The 26,854-nt window shown below is 45.9% G+C and overlaps 1 protein-coding gene across 1 annotated transcript; it reads left to right on the top strand.

Moving 5' to 3' along the window:
- The first annotated feature begins 3,414 nt into the window (after positions 1–3,414).
- Positions 3,415–22,427, top strand: GOT1 (glutamic-oxaloacetic transaminase 1). The gene is made up of 9 exons (XM_040434610.1): positions 3,415–3,627; positions 5,459–5,640; positions 7,904–8,027; positions 10,173–10,285; positions 11,424–11,528; positions 18,574–18,724; positions 19,503–19,668; positions 19,969–20,111; positions 20,978–22,427. The coding sequence occupies exons 1-9, from the start codon at positions 3,507–3,509 to the stop codon at positions 21,115–21,117; spliced, it is 1,245 nt and encodes a 414-aa protein (XP_040290544.1). The 5' UTR covers positions 3,415–3,506; the 3' UTR covers positions 21,118–22,427.
- Positions 22,428–26,854: the final 4,427 nt, after the last annotated feature.

Raw genomic sequence — 26,854 nt, 5'->3', positions numbered from 1 at the left:
GGACCTCTGAATGGAGCCTTACAGGGGGGTGATCAATGACAGGGGGGTGATCAATGACAGGGGGGTGATCACCCCATATAGACTCCCTGATCACCCCCCTGTCATTGATCACCCCCCTGTCATTGATCACCCCCCTGTAAGGCTCCATTCAGACGTCCGTATGTGTTTTACGGATCCACGGATCCATGGATCGGATCTGCAAAACACATACGGATGTCTGAATGGAGCCTTACAGGGGGGTGATCACCCCATATGGACTCCCTGATCACCCCCCTGTCATTGATCACGCCCCTGTAAGGCTCCATTCAGATGTCCGTATGTGTTTTGCGGATCCACGGATCCATGGATCGGATCCGCAAAACACATACAGACGTCTGAATGGAGCCTTACAGGGGGGGTGATCACCCCATATAGACTCCCTGATCACCCCCCTGTCATTGATCACCCCCCTGTAAGGCTCCATTCAGACGTCCGTATGTGTTTTGCGGATCCGATCCATGGATCCGTGGATCCGCAAAACACATACGGACCTCTGAATGGAGCCTTACAGGGGGTTGATCAATGACAGGGGGGTGATCAGGGAGTCTATATGGGGTGATCACCCCCCTGTCATTGATCACCCCCCTGTAAGGCTCCATTCAGACGTCCGTATGTGTTTTGCGGATCCGTGGATCCGCAAAACACGGACACTGCGGATCTGCAGAACACATACGGACGTCTGAATGGAGCCTTATAGGGGGGTGATCAATGACAGGGTGGTGATCACCCCATATAGACTCCCTGATCACCCCCCTGTCATTGATCACCCCCCTGTAAGGCTCCATTCAGACATTTTTTTGGCACAAGTTAGCGGAAATTGATTTTCTTTTTTTTTTTTTTTTTTTTTTTCTTACAAAGTCTCATATTCTTACAAAGTCTCATACTTGTGCCAAAAAAAAAAATCTTCTATGAACTCGCCATGCCCCTCATTGAATACCTTGGGGTGTCTTCTTTCCAAAATGGTCACATGTGGGGTATTTATACTGCCCTGGCATTTTAGGGGCCCTAAAGCGTAAAAGAAGTCTGGGATCCGAATGTCTAAAAATGCCCTCCTAAAAGGAATTTGGGCCCCTTTGCGCATCTAGGCTGCAAAAAAGTGTCACACATGTGGTATCACCGTACTCAGGAGAAGTAGGGCTATGTGTTTTGGGGTGTCTTTTTACATATACCCATGCTGGGTGAGATAAATATCTCGGTCAAATGCCAACTTTGTATAAAAAAATGGGAAAAGTTGTCTTTTAGAGAGATATTTCTCTCACCCAGCACATTTTGATTTCAAACTACTTCTCACGCATTAGGGACCCTAAAATGCCAGGGCAGTATAACTACCCCACAAGTGACCCCATTTTGGAAAGAAGACTCCCCAAGGTATTCCGTGAGGGGCATGGCGAGTTCCTAGAATTTTTTATTTTTTGTCACAAGTTAGCGGAAAATAATGATTATTTTTATTTATTTTTCTTACAAAGTCTCATATTCCATTAACTTGTGACAAAAAATAAAAACTTCCATGAACTCACTATGCCCATCACGAAATACCTTGGGGTGTCTTCTTTCCAAAATGGGGTCACTTGTGGGGTAGTTATACTGCCCTGGCATTTTAGGGTCCCTAATGCGTGAGAAGTAGTTTGAAATCAAAATGTGTAAAAAATGCCCTGTGAAATCCTAAAGGTGCTCTTTGGAATGTGGGCCCCTTTGCCCACCTAGGCTGCAAAAAAGTGTCACACATGTGGTATCGCCGCACGCAGGAGAAGTTGGGCAATGTGTTTTGGGGTGTCATTTTACATATACCCATGCTGGGTGAGAGAAATATCTTGGCAAAAGACAACTTTTCCCATTATTTTATACAAAGTTGTCTTTTGCCGAGATATTTCTCTCACCCAGCATGGGTATATGTAAAATGACACCCCAAAACACATTGCCCAACTTCTCCTGAGTACGGCGATACCACATGTGTGACATTTTTTTGCAGCCTAGGTGGGCAAAGGGGCCCATATTCCAAAGAGCACCTTTAGGATTTCACAGGGCATTTTTTATAAATTTGGAATTCAAACTACTTCCCACACATTAGGGCCCCTAGAATGCCAGGGCAGTATAACTACCCTACAAGTGACCCCATTTTGGAAAGAAGACACCCCAAGGTATTTCGTGATGGGCATAGTGAGTTCATGGAAGTTTTTATTTTTTGTCACAAGTTAGTGGAATATGAGACTTTGTAAGGAAAAAATAAAAAATCATCATTTTCCGCTAACTTGTGACAAAAAAATAAAAAGTTCTATGAACTCACTATGCCCATCAGCGAATACCTTAGGGTGTCTACTTTCCGAAATGGGGTCATTTGTGGGGTGTTTGTACTGTCTGGGCATTGTAGAACCTCAGAAAACATGACAGATGCTCAGAAAGTCAGAGCTGCTTCAAAAAGCGGAAATTCACATTTTTGTACCATAGTTTGTAAACGCTATAACTTTTACCCAAACCAATAAATATACACTTATTTATTTCTTTTTTTTATCAAAGACATGTAGAACAATAAATTTAGAGAAAAATTTATATAGAAATGTAGTTTTATTTGAAAAATTTTACAACTGAAAGTGAAAAATGTCTTTTTTTTGCAAAAATTTTGGTAAATTTCGATTAATAAACGGAAAATGCAAATGTGATCGCACACTACATCCAGCACTCTGCCCTCCATGCTGGATGAGACATTGGTTTATATTTTGGCCAAAGCATAGTAAGCCACTCACCGCGTCAAGGTCGTCTCATGAGTGGTCCCTAACTCTTGTTCCTACCTGTTCATGGGCCATGACAGCCACATAAAATCCAGGGATTTCGATTAATTTCGATTAATAACAAAAAAAGTAAAAATGTCAGCAGCAATGAAATACCACCAAATGAAAGCTCTATTAGTGAGAAGAAAAGGAGGCAAAATTCATTTGGGTGGTAAGTTGCATGACCGAGCAATAAACGGTCAAAGTAGTGTAGGTCAGAAGTGTAAAAAGTGGTCTGGTCATTAAGGGGGTTTAAGCTAAGGGGGCTGAGGTGGTTAAATGACATATTTGCATATTATTGGAACACCTATTTAATACTGGTTGTGTGGAGGAAGATATGAGAGAGAGACTCTTCTCTCCACACTGCCTAGTGCTCTTCACACTGGCCATTTCCACACAGGAATTACGTTGCTATTGGATACTGACGCTCTTACGTCCAATAGGAAACAGTTTTTTAAGATCTCCGTCTAGGCAGCCAATAGCAGCTCGACAATCGGCTGTGCCTTTATATTCCGCTCTATGATTGGTCCTTTCTTGACCGGTCTCAGGGTAAGTGACGCAAAGAGCTGTAGTTTGACAGGCGTCGTCAGCTTCCAGCGTTCTGATTGGCTGCCTGTGTCTCCGCCCCTCCTTATAAGCCGGTGAAGGTGAAGGTGAGCGCCCCAGTGTGTGCTGCCCAGGTGATTGGATAGCGTGGTCGCTATGGCTGCCTCTTCTTCCATCTTCGCGTCCGTTCCTCAGGCTCCCCCGGTGCTCGTGTTTAAGCTTACAGCGGACTTTCGTGCTGACTGTGACCCTCGCAAGGTCAACCTGGGAGTGGGAGGTGAGTGAGGCTCGAGCGGCCAGAGAGGAGGTATGATTGGCAAGGCATGCTGGGGCATGTAGTTCCACGGGTCCTGGAGAGGTGTCTATGACAAGGCCTGCTCTCAGCAGCCTGGTCAGCATTAAAGGGAGAGTCCATTTTCTCAAGTCCTGTCCTTCAGCTGCTTCCTTCAATTGTGACCATGTTGCAGGGGGTTTGGTCCCCCCCCCCCCCCAATATATGGACACATCAGGGTGACAACTGCCCGCTCTCTGCCCTTGCTACCCCCTCCCTTGGGCTTATGAATGGACTCTTGTTTCCTCTGTAGGACCTTTGCAGCTATCACTATCTATGGCTGTTGCAGGGGGCGCAGCTGCCGTTCTACTTTCCCTTTTTCCTCTCGTCTCTGTGTCCTTGTTCCCGTATGGGGTCGGCGTTCATGCGCTGAGCCAGCAGCAGCCCATCCGGGATGGAATAGTGCCGCCTCAGCACTTGTCACATCCTGCTCACGGTGTCAGCAGAACCTAACCTCAGACATGACTAATCTATTCTGGTCCAGGGACACGATCCAGGACGGTCTTGCATAACCTGGTGCAGTGAGTATGAGCACCGATCACCCATCTGCACTGAAGCCGTGGGGCTCAGCGGCGTCGCCTGTGCGGTGTCCTAGCAGTTGGAACTTATACCGTAGATTTGCAGTCAAATTCAGTCTTTATTCAGGGAGTTCTCCGCTTTGGACGGCCTCTACCAGATAATAATAAGGAGATGCCAATATGTCTGCCCTGCCAGGTCCCCCAGCGAGCAGCTTGAATCTGTGTTCACAATCGGCGAGCTGTCTGTGTAATACCGGACGGGTCCTCCGGAGCGAGAGATGCTCTTTACAGCCACTCTCTGCTCTGGCCAAGTGATGAGGATCCTGAATAGAAGACCCTCCTTTCCCCCCTCCTTTCCCCCCTCCTTTCCCCCCTCCTTTCCCCCCTCCTTTCCCCCCTCCTTTCACCCCTCCTTTCCCCCCTCCTTTCCCCCCTCCTTTCCCCCCTCCTTTCCCCCCTCCTTTCCCCCCTCCTTTCCCCCCTCCTTTCCCCCCTCCTTTCCCCCCAAAATGGGTTTGTAAACTGGACGGCCCCTTCTGATCTGAACACCTGCATGAAGTCCTTTCTGCTTGCACTATAAGGGCTGTTTGACACGAGCGAGTCCATTGCGGGAATCGCGCTCCGTGTGTGACCGCGATCTTCTGTTCTGGACTTGCAGGAGGAGCGCACAGCATTATACTGACTTATAATGCTGTGTGTCTCTGCTTGACCTTCTACAGAATCCTAATGACCTAAAGCTGTCAGTGTGATCCTGTATAAGTAAAGGTCATGCAGAGGTTTGTGTGACTGCTAGGGTGCCAAACCTACCCAACGTCATGATCATCTACTTGGGATAGCCATAAGATCTCCATCATGGTGACAGAATCCTTTAAAAAGGTGGTTGTCGGGGCGCAAGAGATTTGTCCTGGTTCTGCATTCTTGTTTATGGCTGGAAGATTCTGGGGCCTAATTCAAAATGTGTAACTGGACCCCCGACTACCATTAATATTAGTGTCTTGTTTGGCTTAGAGGGCTTTGGACCCCCCTCTGCCCCCCTATAGAGATTACCATTTTGTTGAGCGGTGGTCGCGGTGACTGATACGGCTGTTCCTGATGTGTCGGTTGTGTAATCCGATTCAAGGCTGCGTTGCACCATTCACGGGGCAGATCTACGTACTTTGGATCGCAGTCTGTAATAAAGCTGAGCTTTGACCTCAAAATAACAACCTGTTTTCTGGCTCGTATTCCCTTCTAACTGTGCGATGCATTTACCTCCTCAGCTTATCGGACCGATGACTCCCAGCCCTGGGTCCTGCCAGTGGTCAAGAAGGTGGAACAGAAGATAGCCAGCGACAACACATTAAATCACGAGTACCTGCCGATCCTCGGGCTGCCAGAGTTCCGTGCCAGCTCCTCAAGGATTGCCCTGGGTGATGACAGTCCAGCCTTTAAGGAGGATCGGGTATCTGGATTTGCTTCATGATTTACTGACACATTGCAGATGGCTGGAGTTAGGCCTTTAGGGCTCATTCAGACGGCTGTATGCAACTGCGGATCCATTTTTTGCAGACAGTTTAGAGTGCCTGCAAAAAAAAAATGGCTGATCCATAGACTTCAATGGGGCCATGTCCTGATTTTCACTGTCAAGTAATAGGAGGTTTCATTTTTTTGCTGAACCGCGCAACGGAAGGAAAGGGCCCCATAGAAGTGAATGGGACAGCATCTAATCCGGAAAAAAAAACGGATCTGCATTTTTGCGGACAGCATACGGCCGTCTGAATGAGCCCTTAGAGCAAGACGGCTCCTCTGTCATATCGGCACTGGCTGGTGATACTGCTACATACTCAACACTTATCACTTATCTACTGGATAATTGCTAAATGTTTCTGGCGGTCGCACTGCTGGAGCCCCCACCGATGGGGAGGGGGGGCTCTTATGTTCCCTGTTTGAGTGAAGCATTTGCTGACCATGCCCAATTGCTGCTCCATTTAAAGGCTATAGGACTGATGTACTGTATTTCTTGTACCAAGATGAACCTAGGTTTTAGAGGAAGAAAGTAGGAGAAAAGTTTTTATGAGACCCCCAATTTTCATCAGGCCTCAGATCAGACCTCCATTCCTCATCAGACCCCCAGATGAGACCAAATAAATAAGTGAACTTTCCTCTCCTGCCCTGGATAGCAACGCAGACTCTTCCAGCAGTCACTGCTCCCTGGTCTTCTGCCACATGCTGTAACCGGACGTCACGTAGCGCCAGGTCTTAGTGTGCGACGAGTCACAGGCAGAAGGCCAGGGAACGGTGAGTACATCCAGCACAAGGAATGTGGTATTCACACCTCCCCACTACTAGTGAGCGCTTCCATAATGCAAGTGCTCACTAGTATTCCCTTCATAAGATGCACGGCCACCCCCCCCCCCCCCCCCCCATGCACTTTTGAGGGGTAAAAGTGTCTTAGGCTACTTTCACACGTGTTTTAGGTGGATCCGTCATGGATCTGCAAAAACGGATCCGTTACAATAATACAACCGCATGCATCCGTCATGAACGGATCAGTTTGTGTTATCTGCAACATTGCCAAGACGGATCCGTCATGAACTCCACTGAAAGTCAATGGAAGACGGATCCGTTTTCTATTGTGCCAGACTGTCATAGAAAACGGATCCGTCCCCGCTTTGTCAGGCGGACAGCAAAACGCTGCAGGCAGTCTCCAGAGCGGAATGGTCACTGAACGGCGGCAAACTGATGCTTTCTGAGCGGATCCTTATCTATTTAGAATGCATTAGGGCAAAACTGATCCGTTTTGGACCGCTTGTGAGAGCCCTGAACGGATCTCAGAAACGGAAAGCGAGTGTGAAAGTAGCCTGATCAGTCTCAGACTTTGAATGGAGCAGCAGCAGCGTGCATGCTCAGCCAATGCTTCATTCACACGGGGGAACACAGGACCTCTATTCTTGTGATTGGTTGGGTTCTTGGTGGTCAGTCCCTTTAAAGACTGCCAATACAGCGGTTATTAAGGGATTTATTCCAGAGCATTGTGTTTTATGGCTGAGCACCCTAGAGCGGGTGCTCAGCTGTTAGCGCAGAAGAGGCAAGGTGGATGAGATTTCACAAATCTCATCCAAAAGCCGCTGACCTTTTCAGCCAAAAAATTCATGCATAACTTGACATGTGGTGTGGATTTTAAATCCATGTCCACTGTTTGCGGACTTCATCCTTTGCAATGCATTTCAGCACTGAAATCCACAGCAAAATCTGCCCTGCTTGGTGCAGATTCTAGATAAATACACTGTGGATTTTCAGCAGGAAACCCACCGCGTGTGGCTGTACCCTTAGTGTCACAGATCATCATCTAGTCACATACAGGAGTTTGCTAAATACATTGTAAGGTTCAATTAAACTCGTAAAACTGCAATCCGTGAATAGGATTAAGAAAAACATGACAAAAAAACACAATTTTGTTTACTTGTTCTTACACTACATAAAAGGAAAAAAAAAAAAAAAACCACGACCATAATAGTTTCCACGCAGTTTCTTCTGCATAAAACAAGGGATTAGATGGCAATGTCGGTGCAAAAACGTTATGGCCACTGAATTGTGAAGAGGGGGAAAAAGAAAAGTAATAAAACATGTCTTGCCTTCCCATTAAAATAAATATGCATGATTGCACGATCCGCCTGCTTATGGTCACTTTATTACACATATGCATTATTATTATTTTTTTTTAGGTGGGCGGTGTCCAGTCTCTGGGTGGTACCGGCGCACTACGCATTGGAGCAGAGTTTTTAAGGCGCTGGTACAATGGAAACAATAATACCGCAACCCCCATCTACATTTCAGCTCCTTCCTGGGGTGAGGATGTGTTGTATTTGTGCACATAGTGCTAATGGACATGACAGAGTTTAGATATGGTGTGTGTGTGTGTGTACATATATATCTCTAACCGAAATAAGGACCCTTTAGTGCACATGAAACGAACCTTGTGGATGCACCCTGAGATTCTGATTTCTGTCCGCTGCCTATCGGTGTAAGGCCTCATGCACACGGCCGTTGTTTTGGTCCGCATCCGAGCTGCCGTTTTGGCGGCTCGGATGCGGACCCATTCACTTCAATGGTGCCCGCAAAAGATGCGGAAAGCACTGACTCCGTGTGCTGTCCGCATCCGTTGCTCCTTTCCGTGGCCCCGCAAAAAAATATAACATGTCCTATTCTTGTCCTTACTTTGCGGACAAGAATAGGCAGTTATATGTAAAGGCTGTCCGTGCCGTTCCGCAAATTGAGGAAAGGACATGGACTGAATCCGTGTTTTGCGGATCCGTGATTTGCGGTTGTGTGCATGCGGCCTAAGGCTATGTTCACATATGGTGGAATTGCTATTGATTTTCTGTCCAGATTTGCAGTCTGGAAATCCGTAGCATATTACAGTACCTGCCAAGTGGATGGGATTTTACCAAATCTTGGCCCCTCTTCTGAAAAAATTGCATACCTGAAAATATGCTGTAGAATTTTAATCCACAGGATCTTTTTTTGCTTTGTTTTTGCAGCGGATTTCAACCTTTGCAATGCATAGGGTAAAGTCCATGACAGTCTGCATGTAACACGTGGATTTTGGCACAGGATTTTTTTCTGTCATGTCTAACGGAACAAAACGGAACCGTTATTTGTGGCCATAGACACGCGGAATTTATAACCTTAGTGAGAATCCGTCCTTACTGGTGATCTTATATATGGGGACATATGGATAATGCATAAATATAGTAAAATGAGAAATTAAAAGGGAATCTATCAGCTTTTTTTTTTTTTGTCCATTCTGAACTGCTGATAGACTCCCTTTTAAATAAATTGACAGTTCTAGGTACAGACTGGGGAGAGCAGCACAAAAACATACCATTTGTGGAGCTTTTATTATCAATAGTAGTGTGAATATAAAGTTTTATTCTGCCAGGTTCTGCTCTGGCAAGTGCCCAGGAGGCGGAGCTTCACTGTACAGTGCTCACTGCATTGAGCTGCTTCACAGCCCCTCCCACCTGCTCTGTACGACGAGTAGCATCCAAGGAGGAGATGACTACGGTCGTCACTTAGATGGGAGGGGCAGCTCTATGAGCAGAGCGCTTCACAGTGAAGCCCCGCCTCTTGGGCACTTGCAGGAGCAGAACCTTGCAGGATAAAACTTCATATTTACACTACTCCTGGTAATAAAAGCGAATGTGTTTGTCCTGCTCTCCCCGGCCCCTACCTAGTGCTGTCAGCATTTTATTGAAAGGGAGTCTTTCAGCAAGTCCCCCCCCCTTATCAAAGGAATGTGCATACTTCTCCAAACCCACATGCAGAGTTTGGGACATTGTGTGACACAAACATGTTTTGGCATAGGCATCAGGTGCTTAGACATAAATACTTTCCCTAAACATGACATAATTACCTGTGGCTGCCAGTTTTAGTCTGTTCTACCCTGGCTTTGTGCCTTTTACTAAAAAACATCCTGTGCTTGATGATGATCGCCCAAGTACAGAGACTGAAGGTAAAATCAGGTTTTTGTTCTTGGTGCTGTAACCGCATCATATGTTACACAATGTACACATGTTCTGTCTGCATGGGAGAATAATTAAGAAAAAAAAAAGTGACCCTTTTCCCCCCCAAAAAGAACAAAAACCCAAAAGCTATAAAATGGTAAGAAAAAAAATAAGGGCCCCGTATATTCCTCGAAAAATTGGGGTAGACTAAAAGAAATATCCCCTTTTTCAGAATGCAGCATTATCAGAGGTGAAGTTTTGCTCTAGACAAGAAGGCCCCAAACATGCCTGGTCATGAAAGGGTTAAGTCTGCTTAACTCGAATCTTTCACCTGACATTACTACTTCTGCATTTCTTCAGCACGAATCCTCTATCCCTATAGACCCCCGTGGTGAGAGAGATCAGCGGGAGGTCCGGGTCTCTGGGTTTCTTGTGATTTCTTGGTTCTCTTTGCTGAAGCTCGCCCTTTTTTCATTTCCGGCTACAGAGAACCACAACGCCGTATTTCTTGATGCCGGCTTTAAAGATATCCGAAGTTACCGTTACTGGGATGCTGCTAACCGAGGGCTTGACCTCAAGGGACTCCTGGAAGATTTAGAGGTGAGCCTGGGCTGGGTTTCTACTTTTAGGCCCCGTTCACACGAATGATACGGATTGGGTCCGGATGCGTTCAGGAAAACTCGCACCATTTCGCAAGCAATTGCAGTCAGTTTTGTCTGATTGCGTTCAGTGGTTCAGTTTTTTCTGCGCGGCTGAAAGGCTCATTGATGTGTTTTTCCCACACGTGATAAAAAAACAATGTTTACAAACAACATCTCTTAGCAACCATAAGTGAAAAACGAATCCCAAAATGAAAAGAAAAGCAGTCCAGCTTCACTGAAAATACTTGAGGCTTTATTAAATCCCGTGTAGATAAAAACCAATGTACAGCAATGCAAGAAATCGACCGGTTTCGGATCACTATAGGTGCGGATCCTTAGTCATGACTAAGGATCCGCACCTATAGTGATCCGAAACCGGTCGATTTCTTGCATTGCTGTACATTGGTTTTTATCTACACGGGATTTAATAAAGCCTCAAGTATTTTCAGTGAAGCTGGACTGCTTTTCTTTTCATTTTGGGATTCGTTGTGCGCCAAGGTTCAGGGCAAGGTCCGGGCTCCTGGCTTCCTGTGGATGAGCGCGACATTCTCCAGTGTTGTTTATAAGTGAAAAACGCATCGCATCCGCACTTGCTTGCGGATGCGATGCGTTTTTCATGCACCCCATTAACTTCTATGGGGACAGCGTTGCATGAAAAACTGAGAATATAGTCCTCCCCTGCATAACGGAGAGCAGACTTACCATTTTGCAGTCCATAGACTATTATGACGGAATGCCTCTAAAGGCATTCCGTTATGGTCCGTGGTAACGAAATCCGTAACTATTTCCAAGCGCCATAAGTGTGTGGTGTGGGTAGAGATCCTGTGCCCGCAGCATACACAGCAGGTATCGTCTGAATATTACACCTGACATTTCCATAATCATACTGACCTCCAGAATAAAGAAGTTCAAATCTATCCCCCCCCCCCCCCCCCCCGTAAAGAAAATTCAAATGCAGCATTGCCGTTTTTCTTTTTTTTCCCTCCCCAAAATATTTATTTGAGCTGGTATTACTAATGGTGTAAATCGGTTGTCACCGTGTAAACCTACTACTTGGTTGTGTCTCTTGGTGATATCGCTTGTGCTGTTCCCTCCAGAATGCTCCGGAGCACTCCATCTTTGTTCTGCACGCCTGCGCACACAATCCCACTGGAACAGACCCCAAACAAGATGAGTGGAAGCAGATTGCTGATGTCATGAAGGTATGTCCTCTCAGATCTTATGTCTTTTGAGGACACTCGATGTTGATCTGTTACAATCAGGTTTAGTGATGTAGTGAACAATTGTCACATTTATGCCACAGATTTGTGTTATTTATAGATTTTGATACAAATTTGCAGCATATTGTACCCTAAATTAGCATTTAACACCTCCTCATTTTCTGGAGGATTCACTGTGGACAGATCTATGGTGTAAAATTAGAACTCTGTATTGTACTGTTCTTCTGATATTCCTCCTGAAAAAGTATGAATTAAGTTCTCCGCTGGTCCTTACTTTACCTTTGTCAGTGGAATTTGACCCTACAAACTCGACCACGGTCAGCTCTGATCAGATACAGTCTGTGTTTATGGACACATCGAGTTGTTCCACAATTACATTCATTTCCTCCATGATATCTTTGTGCTTCACATACATTGGCCAGACATGGCCATCAAAAGGTCCTGGTGGATCTGGAACAGTGTAGTTTCTGGAACTGCTACTTTATAAAATTTCTGTAGGAATAAGGACTCGTGCACACGGCTGTTCTGTGCATTTGTGACCGCAACTTGTGGTACCCAATGCATGGGCACCATTCGTGCTGCTCCCGCGACGGATCCAGACCCATTCAGCTTAAATGGGTCTGTGATCCGTCCCCACCGCAAAAAAAGAAAAAAGTTCTATTTTTTTTTATTTAAATTTTTTTTGCAGTGCAGAGGCATGGAGAGAAACCCAGCGGAAGTATTCAAGTGAATGGGTTTGCATCCGTGATGCGGTGAGCACATGGCCGGTGCTCATGTATTGCGGACCCGCTGTGTGCGGGCCGCATTACGGGCAACGGATGTGTGCGTGGGGCCTAACGGGAATGGCGCAACAACATTCTAAGAAAAGATGCTGGGGCGTGGCTAGCCGGACATGTGAGCAGACGTGCGTTGCGGAGCTCCTGCACTGCCTTAGACATTTATCCGTACAAACAGCCTGAATTTGGGGTATACTGTGGACTAAGTCACATCTGAAGGTCCAGGGACCTCGCTGCTACCTGCACGCACCGGTGTTCTGCTGCCATGTCCAGGAAGAGAGACGGGAGAGGTGGCGGAAAAAATGTGCAAGATGGGGCCGCCACGCCGAAGCGCCGGGACCGCGTGAGTGACCTACAACAAGATGCGGCCGAGAGGCTGTCAGTATGAGCACACCCTGGCACCCCCCAGAGTGAGACATGCCTCGGACGCCAGCTGTGGGCCCTCCCTGATGGATGAGGGAAGGGATTCAGACGGGGAGGAGGCCGTAGAGGTGATGGGTCTGAAAAGGCATCCTAATAGATTTGCCGCCATACAGGATCAAGAGGGGGCTGAAGACCCAGATGACCCTGGCTCTCATATGGAGGAGCCGACTATTAAGGACGTTCTCCAGGCCATCTCTAAGTGGGGCAAGTCACTTAATGTTATGTCCATGCAGATGGGAGCCATTAAGGAATCGTATGGTAGACATAGAAGATGCAGTGCACCCTCTTAAGAGACTCTGCTGATCACTCCTGCAGAGTTGATGTAATCTCTGCTAAACAAGACTATCTGGAAAATCGGCTGAGACGAAATAATGTGAGGCTAGGTGGAGTGCCTGAGAAAGTGGAAGGCTCTAACCCCACAGAATTTTTTTTAAATCTGGCTCAAAGAACAATTTACAGGAGGTGTCTTGACCCCGTTATTTGCCATTGAACGTGCGCACAGAGTCCCCACCAGGGGCGCCACCTCGACCGATTCTCATGAAAGTGCTTCATTATAGGGACTGACTATTCTGCGAAAGGCCAGAGACCTGCCTGATATTTCCATTGACTGCCACAAGGTGTCCTTCTTCCCCGACTTCTCTATGGAAGTTCAAAAGAGGAGGTCAAGATTCCTGGACGTAAAGTGATGTCTGCGGGAGCTGGGAGCAACGTACTCTATGCTGTATCCGGCCGGGTTTAGAATAGCGGCTCTTGGATCCACAAGCTTCTTTGAAGACCTGAAGGAGGCATCTAAATGGCTGGACCGTCATAAAAGACAACTTCGGGCAGAAAAGAACCAGGGCGACTGAGAGGTCTATGATACAGGCTGACATTGTATATTTTGGATGTTGATTGCCGGCTGTGTAGCGGTATACAGTCGGTTGTTAGCGTCTATACTCAGCCCCTTCCAGCGTTAAGCTAATGGTGGGAGCTAAGATGCCAGCAAAATGCATAGTTTCTTACATTGCTAATATTGTCCATAGCAACAATAACTGAGGTTAAGTGCAGGATGTTATCCATGATGTTCGTATCGCTATTTTTCACTGTTTAACAAGTTGTAAATCTCGGAAGTGTTAATTTCCGCCCTACCAGGGATTGCGAGGGTTAAGGAATTTGCTCTGCCAATAGATAGTTTAATTGCCCACAGACCTTTGTACTAAGGTGTATTGGTGGGATCTGTTGGAAAGAGTGAATCCAGGTGCTATTTAGACAAGGGGAGGAATGTTTTTCTAGGTTGGGGGGGGGGGGGGGGGGGGGGGTCCCGGGTCCGGATACTTGTCTCAATGGGTAACTGAACCTATAGAATGTATATTGCTTTATCCGTTTCAGCTATGGTACCCTATATGTACATATGGCTAACCCAGTGAATTTTCTGAGGTGGAACGTTCGAGGGGTTAAGGATGCCATTAAAAGAAAGGCCATAATGGAGTGTTAAAGTGTACCACCCTACGGTCTGCTGTCTACTGGAGACGCGCCTCCTTGCGGAGCAATCCCACTTGCTTACCCCTAGGTGGGCGAGTCATTGCCATCATGCTACTTACTCCTCATATGCAAGGGGCGTAAGTATACTGATCCATAGACGGCTAGTTTTTAGCTGCATAGATAAGAGGATTGATACAGAGGGACGCTATGTCTTCCTTTATGGAAAACTTTTTAATGTCCCATGCATAAAATGGATGAAGTATACATGCCACCGCCATATTCCCCGCTTGTAATTAAAAAGCTGTTGGCTTTTCTGTCTGATTATCCTGATACTTCAGCACTGATAATGGGGGAATTTTAACAACGTAATATGCCCTACATGGGACAGACTATCCACTTCTGTGTCACAATCGGAGGGGCTGCTTACCCCCTTTTGGGAGACTTCTAGATGAAGCGTCCCTGATGGATTTCTGGAGACTGCGCAACCCACGGGTACGTCGGTACTCTTGTTGCTTCAGCACGTACCAAACTGTCCAGAATAGATTTGGCTCTTGGGAATGAGGCAATGGGTTGCCGTATCTGCGATGTCCGATATTTAAATAGGCTAATATCAGACCATTCTCCCATATTAGTGTCTGCTAACTTTCTACCCCCCAGAACCGGAGGGAGGTCATTATGGAAATTCAATCCATTTTGGCTGTCGGTTATACCCACAGTCTCAAATATTAGTGACATGTTTAAAGAGTTTTTTGCCCTTAATCTTCCTGGAGCTTTGTCGCTGATAGTCTGGGTTACCTTGAAAGCCTTTTTGAGGGGAATACTTATCGCGAGGTTAATAAAAAGCGTAATGAATCCAGAGTGACGGTAAAAACACTAGAACGACAGATGATTGAGGCGGAAACACAATGTCCTACAGCCCACGGAAGGGTATAGAACCCAGTGGCAGGAAGCACAACGTAAACTGAAGGATAAACTCCTTCTCAAAGCAAAAAACAGTCAGTTTTTCCAGAAAAAAATCGTATTTCGAGGAGGGGGAGAGGACAGGTAAATTACTGGCATTGCTCTCCAAAGCTCAGCAGCCCTCTGCGTATATCGCAGCTCTTCGTGACGGCGAGGGGGTTGTGTGTACAGCTCCAGACAAATTGTTAGATATTATGCATCTATTCATCCATATACAAATCCAAAATTACTGCAGGAGATCCAGAGATTACGCATTTCTTGGATGGGCTCAAGCTTCCTACATTGGGTTCTGATCAAGTGTCGATTTTGGATAGTCCCATAACGATCAAGGAATTAGAAACGGCCCTGAGCGACATGTCTAACACTAAGGCCCCTGGGAGTGATGGCCTGCCGGCCGAAGTTTATAAAACATTCGCCCCCATCTTACTTCCTCAGTTGCTGGAAGTGCTTGAGGAGGCGCAGCGTCAGAGTAAGCTACCACTTAGTATGACTGAGGCGATCATAGTGGTCATTCCCAAGCAGAGCAAAGATCCCCGAATGGCAGAATCGTATAGACCCATATCTCTTCTAGTAGACGTGAAGTTGTTAGCAAAAGTCTTGGCGAATAGACTTAATGCAGTGATAACGTCACTTATACATTCAGACCAGGCAGGTTTCATGCCAAATATGTCGACTGCGGTTAATGTCGGACGTCTATTCTTAAACATACAGGCAGGAAGGTATCGCGGTTTAAAGGCGGCGGCGGTCGCGTCTTGACGCGTTCGACAGCGTGGAATGGAAAAACCTGTGGGCGGTGCTCAGGAAAATGGGCTTCGTGGCAACCTTTATCCAGTGGATCCAACTCTTATATATAACACTCCTACAGCTAAAATCAGGGTGAATGGAGCTCTCTCCCGAACTTCCCATCTGCATAGAGGGACGGCGCAGAGGTGCCCTCTGTCACCCTTACTCTTTGCAATAGCAATTGAGCCCCTGGCAACGGCACTTAGGGAAGCGCAGGCAGTTCAGGGTTTTGGGTATAATGGGCTAGTCGAAAAAGTAGCCCTTTATGCTGATGACATGCTCTTGTTCCTAGATGAATGGAGCTCCTCTCTTCCGGCAGCCATGAACATCATTAATGGGTTTAGCGGCCTGTCAGGGTTGAACATTAACTGGTCCAAGTCTGTGCTGATGTTGCTTTCAGAAGACAAAGGAGACAGTTGCTGCCAGACGGAGGGCCTGCAACTTGTTACTACTTTTAAATATCTGGGCGTCCAGGTTACTGTTGTCAGAGATTATGAAAGACTGAATCGGACTCTGCTGCTGCAGAGATTCCGACAGAAGGTACAGGTTTGGACCAAACTGCCACTCTCGGTAATAGGGAGGGTTAATCTTCTAAAAATGATACTGATGCCACAACTCCTATACTTGTTGCATAATGCACCCATATGGGTTCCTGCCCAATGACATCACCGAAAGAGAAGACGTCATCGGCGCACTGAGGGAGTGCTGAGGAGGCGAGCGTCCTTCTCTCAGAGCGCCTGCGCCGAATGAAGACAGGCGCGGGATTTGAAATGCTGACAGGGCCAGCCGGAGGAGCGCTCGCTGGCCCTGTCAATCAACAGGAGGAGGGGGCGTTTTTTTTGCGGCGGCTACCAGATCGATTTTTTTTTTTTTTTTTTTTTTTTTTTTTTTTTTTTATGAAACAAAGCCACAGACCAAGGTAAGACCTTCAATAAGGATTTTAACAAGCCCAAAAATGAAAAATGTATTTTGGGGGGTGAGAGAAGCCCTTTAATGCCATATTTAGAGATTTAATCTGGAAGAGAGGGGTTCTGCGTATAAAACTGGCTACGCTCTGTCAACTAAAAACTGATGGGGGACTTGGGGCTCCAGACCCATGGATCTATCACGTAGCTGCCCAACTACAGCATTTACGCGGGTGGGGGATGGAAGAGGACATTAATAAGACGGGGCGAATCGTGCAAATTCTAGTGGGGGGGGGGGGGGGGGGAACTTGCTGTGTTAGAGGATGGATCCCTGGATAAAGCAGGGAATGACATTCCGATACTTTGGGTAATCCACAAAGTCTGGTGGAAAGTAGCAGGGATACAAGGGTACACAAAGCTTACTGTAACATGGCCCAATTACATGTATGCAGAACTCCATAAAATACCTGCTATTCAGACGTGGGGACGATATGGACTTACCCACATGCATCAAGTGGAAAGGATTAAACCGGCCTCTAAACATACGATCATAAATTTGGCAAGTTCTAAGGGTACCACCAGCAGGGTTATATCGTTGCATTATAGCAGTCTTATGGAGACGCAATTTAAAAAGCAGCCGCTCCGATTGTATGACAAATGGCGGGATGATATAACTGATCTAACGGAAGACCAGTGGCACAAAGTGCTAGAAGGATTTACGGATATAGCGGTGGGTGAAGCACAAAGAATGTCACAGCTGCTATTACTGCATAGGGTCTATAGGACACCTGCCCTCCTAAGGAAAATGGGGTATAGATTGGATGTTTTGTGTTTGTTGAATAAACTTTCAATAAAAAAATCAGATGCTTCAGGATTCTTATTTTAGGGCTCTTTCACACTTGCGTTCTTTTCTTCCGGCATAGAGTTCCGTCGTCGGGGCTCTATGCCGGAAGAATCCTGATCAGGATTATCCTAATGCATTCTGAATGGAGTGAAATCCGTTCAGGATGCATCAGGATGTCTTCAGTTCCGGTACGGAACGTTTGTTGGCCGGAGAAAATACTGCAGCATGCTGCGCTTTTTGCTCCGGCCAAAAATCCAGAACACTTGCCGCAAGGCCGGATCCGGAATTAATGCCCATTGGAAAGCATTGATCCGGATCCGGCCTTAAGCTAAACGTTGTTTCGGCACATTGCCGGAGCCGACATTTAGCTTTTTCTGAATGGTTACCATGGCTGCCGGGACGCTAAAGTCCTGATTGCCATGGTAAAGTGTAGTGGGGAGCGGGGGAGCAGTGTACTTACCGTCCGTGCGGCTCCCCGGGCGCTCCAGAGTGACGTCAGGGCGCCCCAATCGCATGGATCACGTGATCGCATGGATCACGTCATCCATGCGCATGGGGCGCTCTGACGTCATTCTGGAGCGCCCGGGGAGCCGCATGGACTGTAAGTATACCGCTCCCCCGCTCCTACTATGGCAACCAGGACTTTAATAGCGTCCTGGGTGCCACAGTAACACTGAAAGCATTTGGAAGACGGCTCCGTCTTCAAATGCTTTCAGTACACTTGCGTTTTTCCGGATCCGGCAGGCACCTCCGGCAACGGAAGTGCATGCCGGATCCCAACAACGCAAGTGTGAAAGAGGCCTTATGGGAAATACAAGTATTTACCAAAATCTGTATACCTGACGCTGTGTGTGTGTCTTTCCTGCCTCTTTCAGAGACGCTTCCTCTTCCCATTCTTCGACTCGGCCTATCAAGGATTTGCCTCTGGAAACCTGGACAAGGATGCCTGGGCTGTGCGATACTTTGTGGCTCAGGGCTTTGAGCTGTTCTGCGCTCAGTCTTTCTCTAAGAACTTTGGTTTATACAGTGAGTGCTGGAAGAGCGGGTTATATAATTACTGGGGTTTTCCTCAAAAGTATTTTATAATGTCAGGGGCGTACACTGCTCTGATGGTGCCCTCATAGCAAAGCTTAGTATGAGCACTGCTGCCCCAACCTCAAACTGCTCTAGATCACTGCTTCCCTTTAAAATATTATATTGAACTGCCTGAAGCCACCACAAGGGGGAGGGGGGGGGGACTTGGTGCATAGGAATTATACAGTTATCATTGACTGTAATGGAAGCTGTAATCATTGCACTGAGCTCCATCCAAGTGGTGGCTGCATTGAAAATGGCAGCGTTTTCATGTTAGGAAGAGGAGTTCAGCACCAGGTCCCGTGCCGGTCACGTCGTCTGCTGCCATTGAAGGTGCACAACTCTGACTTAATATATTAGGTCATTAAAACATTTATCATTTTGAGGTTCTGGCTGCTGTGATCCCCACCAATCCTGAGAACACTTTGTACTTCCTGTAACTCCCATTAATGTTTGTGTCCTCTCCCAAACGTCGGGCTAGGGAACGTGAGGGGTCCTAGTGGCCAGAATTTCACCCAGGTGAAGAGATTTTTTCCAAACCATGTGTTTGACCACTAGTGTGTTCTTCATGGCAGTTTTCCCATCGTGAAGAAGTGAAAAATGGCTAGTAGCAAAAAAAGCAGACATAATCACTTATCCTGTGGGTTAACCCCTTTGTGTAGTATAACTTTTATATATTACATACTGAACATCAATATTAATTATATATTTTTTTCTCCCCCTCTCCTAGATGAGAGAGTTGGTAACTTGACCGTTGTGGGTAAAGACAGTGATAATGTTGCCCGTGTCCTCTCTCAGATGGAAAAGATTGTGCGTACAACCTGGTCAAATCCTCCGTCACAAGGCGCTCGCATTGTTGCCATCACTCTGACCACCCCTGAACTTTTTGATGAATGGTAAGAAGCTCTTATCAAGAATGAATCTGCCTATGACGACCTGTCTTATATCTGCCCCTCCCCCTACTACGGACTATTTTCCCAGATATTCTCTTCCTATCACTTTATTGTTCCACCTCGGACTGACCTACCTTTAGTCTCATTTAATACTTCTCAGTATCTATGTTGGACTAACTATAGTGGACTTTATTGGGATCATGGAGACCCTCCATAGATCTTTATAGATGTATGACATATTCTGCAGCCCTTTAAATGTATAGTGTTTTATTTTCAGCTTTTGTTTGTCCTTTGACTATTTAGGAGAGACAATGTGAAGACTATGGCCGATCGGGTCCTGTCAATGCGAGCAGAACTAAAATCCAGATTGGAGGCTCTTAATACACCTGGAACGTGGAAACATATTGTGGAGCAGATAGGAATGTTCAGCTTTACTGGCCTCAATCGTAAGTATTTGCCATTTTAAATGGAATACGTTATTAGAAAATGACCTATCTTCGGATAGGGCCTCATTGTCTGATAGACAGAGGTGCAGGGCGTCGGACCCCCTCCGATGTGCAGTTCTGCTCCCAGAAGTACTGCAGAATAGAGCGACAGATGTGCACAGGGGACGTCGGACCCCTTTCAGCCTGATATTGATGGCCTATCCTTTAAATCGAGATTATATGTTAAATGGTGCTTTTCTGATTTTCCACCTTATCTATATTTATAAATAAAAAAAATTATGGAAATCTTTCAATTTTCACCCTGACCACTTGCAATAGGCTGACGCCTCTGGTTCTAGATAGAATTTCTCTGCAATCCCCTTATCACAGGCAGTATTATAATGACAGATACCATCTTTTATAGGATCAGTACATTCACAATAGGTCCTGTGTCTCCCATTTGAATGGACCGGCGGTTAAGCATGCCCGCCTCTGCTCTTGTGTTGGACTGCCGGAGATGGCGGAGTGCTGCATTCTGCTTTTCTTAGGCAGTCCCATAGACTTTGGAAGGAGAGGCAGTGCACGTGCTCGACCGCTGCTACATTCACACTGGGAACGCACGACTCCTGTTATATTGCGGATAGGTGGTAAGTTTTAATCTTTTTTTACGGTATAACAGTTCAAGCTGAAGGGATGGGGAAGTGATAGTATGTGTTATGGCTAATGGAGGGTCTTCATTGTGGGGCATGACAGATGGACTCTCTCAGCCCCAGGCATAATGTAGTGTATCCGTATTACTTTTAGCTGTGTACATACAGAGGTACTTCTGAGTAATGTTTGACTCTGCCTGATGGTTGTGTTTTTTTTTTTTTTTGTTTTTCTTGCAGCAAAGCAAGTTGAATACCTCATAAAAGAAAAGCATATTTATCTGATGGCAAGTGGACGCATCAACATGTGTGGGCTGACGACGAAGAACCTGGACTACGTGGCCCAGTCCATCTATGAAGCGGTCACCAAGATCCAGTAATCTGAGGCCCAGAACTGCTGTAACCGGTGTCATTAGAATTGTGTTTGTGGTTTTTTCTGTATTTTTTTTTTTTTTTTTTTCATGGCTTTAAATTGAACAAAATAACACAGGGAGAAATAGGTTACATACGACACAATATCCTGTCTGATCCTAGGGAAAAGTGAGAAAAATCATATACTTGAGTCTTGCGTTCAAACAAAAAAAGCACTTGGGTAGAACTTCTCATTGGCATCTCCTCCTAAAGGTTTGGCAGCTAACTGGTGAAGTGCATGCTAGGAGATTTAGTAAATCATAACTGCCACTATGTGAATTCTTATCAGTAAAAATTGAGCTTTACTGTAAAGGGGTTGTCCAGGCATTCTCTCTGACATCGGGGTGTGGTGAGGCACAAGGATCATGCACAGATCCCATTATTTGGGACCCATACATGAATGTCTGGACCTTGTTACATCTCAGTATGGCTGGGCGACCCCTTCAAGGTTTTCTGTTATCCCAGGGCTTCCCATACGACCACTACAACAATGGGCTTAAAGCGGGTTTTTCCAGGATGTTATTTATAACCCACTTGGGGTAGAAAAGAACTTGCTGTTACTTATCCTGATTGCTGTCATTCCTGCTGCCCTCAACGTCTTGGTTCGATGTGCTAGAAATGCCAGGAAAGGACCATATAGCAAATCACTGACTGAGGTGGGTAACGACTATGGCCAGTGATTGGCTTAGCTGGTGGCCAGAAGTCAGCAGTGGCCACAGCAGTGTTTGGATGGCAGCAGTAGGGGATTTGAGGGGGAGTATAGCCTTTTTCCTTCTTGAAGACCTCCTATGGTTATACAGACGGGCGCACAGCAGCACCATGGCCGTTTTTTTTAACCACATTTTGGTGCCTTGCGTCTGTGTCGCGGTACTGGGAAAGTGCAGGTCTTGACTATAGTAACCAATCAGGCCAGTTAAAAATATACATTTATTTTATGAACAGTTGGGCTGTTGTATATGGCTTCTCTCACATGCAGTAAGGATACAATAAGCCATGATAACCTTACCGAAAGCCTGTCCAAAGAACTGTGACCTCACATCCGCCCTCCTTACACATTGGTGCAATATGTGATTGTTGTAGTGAGCAAATAGCTATCGTACCTTTCCCCAACCAAACCTCCTTATCCTCGATCCTCTTGTAGACGAATTACGTGACTTTGTGCATTGCTTGACCACAGCCTTACACGGCCTGGAACATTGTACAACACCAAAAATCTGCTTAAAAATGAAAACTGCGAAATGGTGTCATAACTGATGCAATAAATCCCATTCTGTGGTGGTTTGTGGCTGATTTCTAATACATTGCTCTTACATGGAATAGTGTAAGGAGCACTTGCTGATCGGTCCTGTGGACCCCAACTGTGCAGGATGTCTTACTGTTAATAGAATTGAAATAGGCTGTATACCTGGCACCCCAACCAGCCGGCTGTTTTGGCCAGCCAGCGGAGCTGGAAACTATACAGTGGATGGGGCTGGGAGCAGAAGGCTCCATCCACTGTGTAGTGGCCAGGCCGGGGTCCTGCTGCTCCGCTCCCATTTAAAGGGGTTCTGCAGTTTGTATAAACCAGGCATCCTCAAACTGCGGCCCTCCAGCTGTTGTAAAACTACAACTCCCACAATGCCCTGCTGTAGGCTGTTTGGGCATGCTGGGAGTTGTAGTTTTGCAACAGCTAGAGGGCCGCAGTTTGAGGATGCCTGGTCTAAACTGATGATCTATAGATAATCAGCATCTGATTGGCGGGGGTCTGACACCTGGGACCCCTGCCGATCAGCTCTGTTCATTTGAATGGAGCTTAGCCCCGCCCAGGCCAGTTGATACTAGTCGTGACGTCACTGGGTCAGCGGTAAACAGTGATAAGGCCGCGGCGCTGCTGCCTTCTCAAACAGCTGATCGGCGGGGGTCCCGGGTGTCGCACTCCCGCCGATCAGATGCTGATGATCTATCCAGAGGATAAAGCATCAGTTTAAACAAACGGCAGAACCTTTTTAAGTGAACAGGAGCTGGGCTGCAGTACCACAGCATGGCCGCTACACACTTGACGGACGCCTTCTGTTTGCGGAAGCTACGACTAACAGTTCATCGGTGGGGTTGACCTTTCCTGAGGATCTCTGACACATGGCATCATTTCTATGGGGAGAATCCACAACACCTACAGTACAATACATTGGTTTACATTTTTGCACAGAGTATTTTTGCTGATGCAAATATTTCTCCGGCTTTTTCTGTGTTGTGGATTTTAGATGCAGAATTTTCTTACACTTCAGTAGTATTTGAAATTCCACAGCAGAAGCCGCATTAAATAGACAAAAACACAACCCTACAGTAATTCTGCTTCGGTTTTTACACCACGTATGAAGGTACCTTAAATGGTATCTGGAAGTAAATGTGAAATACTGTATATTAAGGAACTGTATTCTGTGCAGTCCCCTCATGTATTGTCACCAGAATTGGGGTCTATTCACACGGTTTCTGCAGTGTTCATTAGGTATATTCAATGAAGAAGTGTTGTAGGTGTTCCTAGACGCCTGTGGGCCCAAGACCTTCTATTTGGCATCCACCCGTTGGCGTACACATCATTAACTTTTTTTTTTGACCGCTGGATAGAGAATTTTGCTTTCCTATGTAGCTGAATGCTGCAAAAAACGTACCAGTATACTGCCTATTTTTTTTCATACGCGTGAAAAACGGATTGCACCCGTAACAACTAAACGCAATCACAGACAAAACTGACTGAATTTGTTTGCAAAATGGCGCGAGTTTCACTGAACGCACCCTGACAGAATCCGTATTGTTTGTGTGAAAGAGGCCTAACCGACTACAGCCATACTGTACTTCACAGAGCAGTGTTCTCCATTCTAAGGCCCCTTTCACACGGGCGAGTATTCCGCGCGGATGCGATGCGTGAGTTGAACGCATTGCACCCGCACTGAATCCCGACCCATTCATTTCTATGGGGCTGTTCACACGAGCAGTGATTTTCACGCATCACTTGTGCGTTGCGTGAAAATCGCAGCATGCTCCTCTTTGTGCGTTTTTCACGTAACGCAGGCCTGTAGTGACGTCACTCCGGTCATCACATGGTCCGTCACATGATCTTTTACCATGGTGATGGACCATGTGATGACCGGAGTGACGTCACCACAGGTCCTTTTCCTGCAATCAGCAAAGAAGGAGACAGAAGGAGATGCCGGGCTGCGCGATCAAGTGGATTAAGGTGAGTTTAATTATTATTATTTTTTTTAACCCCTCCAGCGCTATTTTACTATGCATTCTGTATTCAGAATGCTATTATTTTCCCTTATAACATGGTTATAAGGGAAAATAATAGCAATCTACAGAACTAAACATGCGCGATTTTTCTCTAGCGAGTGCAAAACGCATTACAAGGTTTTGCACTTCCTGCAACGCACCCGCACCTTTTCCCGCAACGCCCGTGTGAAAAAGGCCTAAGGCTCTTCAGCGGCAAACTAAAGTCCTGCGCACGCTGAGCCAACTGTGCTGAAAGTTGGTGGAGACCACAGCCATAGACCAACTCAGTTCAGCATGCTGCTTTTGTAGCAAGAAGGTGTACAGTATATAGGAGCTTTTACCTGTGGTCTGACATGCAGACTGCATATGAACCATGGTCTGATGTGACGTCACAGGACTCACTAGTGACACATACGGTAAGAGTCTACTTTATACCAAAATGTTTCATCATGGGGGTGTTCTGGGGGTTCAGGTCCAGTGCAAAATTTCACATTTTGGAAAGCTGCATCCTAAGGCCTCCTTTTGTTTCCATTCCGTATGGCATATACAGTAATTACATAGAAAAAATTGGGCTGGGTATAAAATTTTCAATAGATGGTTCCGCAAAAACGGAACTGATAAGTAAGACATACGGATGCATTTCCGTAAGTTCTGGTTTTTTTTTTGCCGACACCGTTGACTTGAATGGAGCCACGGAACGTGATTTGCAGGCAATAATAGGACATGTTCTATCTTTCAACGGAACTGAAATACGGAAATGGAATGTATACGGAACGCAAAAAACGGCCCGTAAACGAAAAAAAAAAAAACAACGGTCTTGTGAAAGAGGCCTAAGGGTACAACCACATGAAGCGACTTTGTTCTGCATGGGATGCCACCTTTGCCTTCATTGGTATTAGCCAATTTTCACAGACCTATAGACTTCAATGGACGTTTGCTCCGCATCACGGACCAAAGTAGTGCATGTCCATGATTTTTTTGCAGACAAAGTGAGTAAAAAAAAAGTAGTGATGTGTGAACGGACACATTCAAATCAATGGGTACCTGTGCTTGTCTGGAGAAAATGCGGACAGCACGTGTCAGTGAAAAATGTGGACGAGGCCTTGGGGGTAACTGCACATGGTGCCGATTGTCGTGCGGAAAATCTGCAGCGTAATACAGTACCAGCAAAGTGAATGAGAAATCAAGTGCATTATATGGAGGTTTTGTACGCGGTTTTGGGGCAAATTTTCTGCATACAAATCTGTACCATGTGCAGAAGATCCGCATGCGTTTTCAGGCGTATTTCGAACAGCGTTTTTTGGTGCGATTTTGCTTCCGATCTCACCCTTCATTAGAAAAAGGTGAAATCCACAGCTAAAGCAAACATAATTGACATGCTGTGGATTTCTTAATCTCATACACTTTGCTGATACTGTATTACCCTGCATTTTTATTGCATGGGAATCCACACAGAAAAACCGTGCGTACTTCGCTACATCGGCTGGTACTCTTCGGTTTCCGCCACACAGTTTTTGCGACCCACAAGTAGTCACGACCACGACATGGCAATCGGCAGAACGCCAAACCTGCAGGATTTCTGTGTGAGCACGTTCACCAGGGGCGACATTAATTCTGCGTGTGCACAAGTTGCTGTGTAGTTTTACCTTTACCTAGAACTCAAGGAGCCCAGGTGAACCATGGAAAAAAGAAAGGTGATGAGGTGAAGACAAGTGCCAAAGGAAGTGGTTTTTGTTTTTTTACTTCTTTATTTAAAAATATTAACTTCACAAATTAGGAAATTGTCATTTCATTTTTTTTTGTTTTTAGAACAGCTACATTGCGTACTCTGCCGAGGAATACTGTACATTTATTCAGGATTTTCTGTGCTCCGTGTGAAAACATCATCTATTGTAGCCTCTGCTATACATGGAGGATGTAGATTGTGGAATTTGCAAAAAAATAAATAAAATGTAGGTGTTTTAATACTTGAAAAATAAACAGTTTATCTTGATATATTCTCCCTTAATAGTGGGTGAAGGTAAATGCCTCTTATGAGACCCTCTGTTCCAGTGTCCCCGTGACAACCCTTTCTCTTCCTATGTTCCACTGTTATCATCATGGGGGGGCTAGCCTCTTGGCGCACAATCAAATCTCTTGTTTTCCTACTTTTGCTAGAAAAATTAGAGATGGATTCTGCATTATTATAACACTGAGACGGGCGGACTGGGATTTAAAAAAAAAAAACGAAGGCTCCTTTCACACAAGCGAGTTCAACACATTGAACTTGTAGCGTGAGTATGCGGCAGCTCCCATACTGACAGGATTGCATAGCATTATATTGATTTATGATTCTATGTCACCCTTCGAGTTCTGGAATGTATTGGATAACACTGACATAATGTTGTAATTGTTATCCAATACACCCCATAACTGTATGGGTTACATAGCATTATAAATCAGTATAATACTATGCGA

Source organism: Bufo bufo, chromosome 6 (assembly GCF_905171765.1).
Source record: "Bufo bufo chromosome 6, aBufBuf1.1, whole genome shotgun sequence".
Taxonomy (NCBI): Eukaryota; Metazoa; Chordata; class Amphibia; order Anura; family Bufonidae; genus Bufo; species Bufo bufo.
Note: the sequence above shows the minus strand (reverse complement) of the source record. Positions and strands in the feature narration are given on the sequence as shown.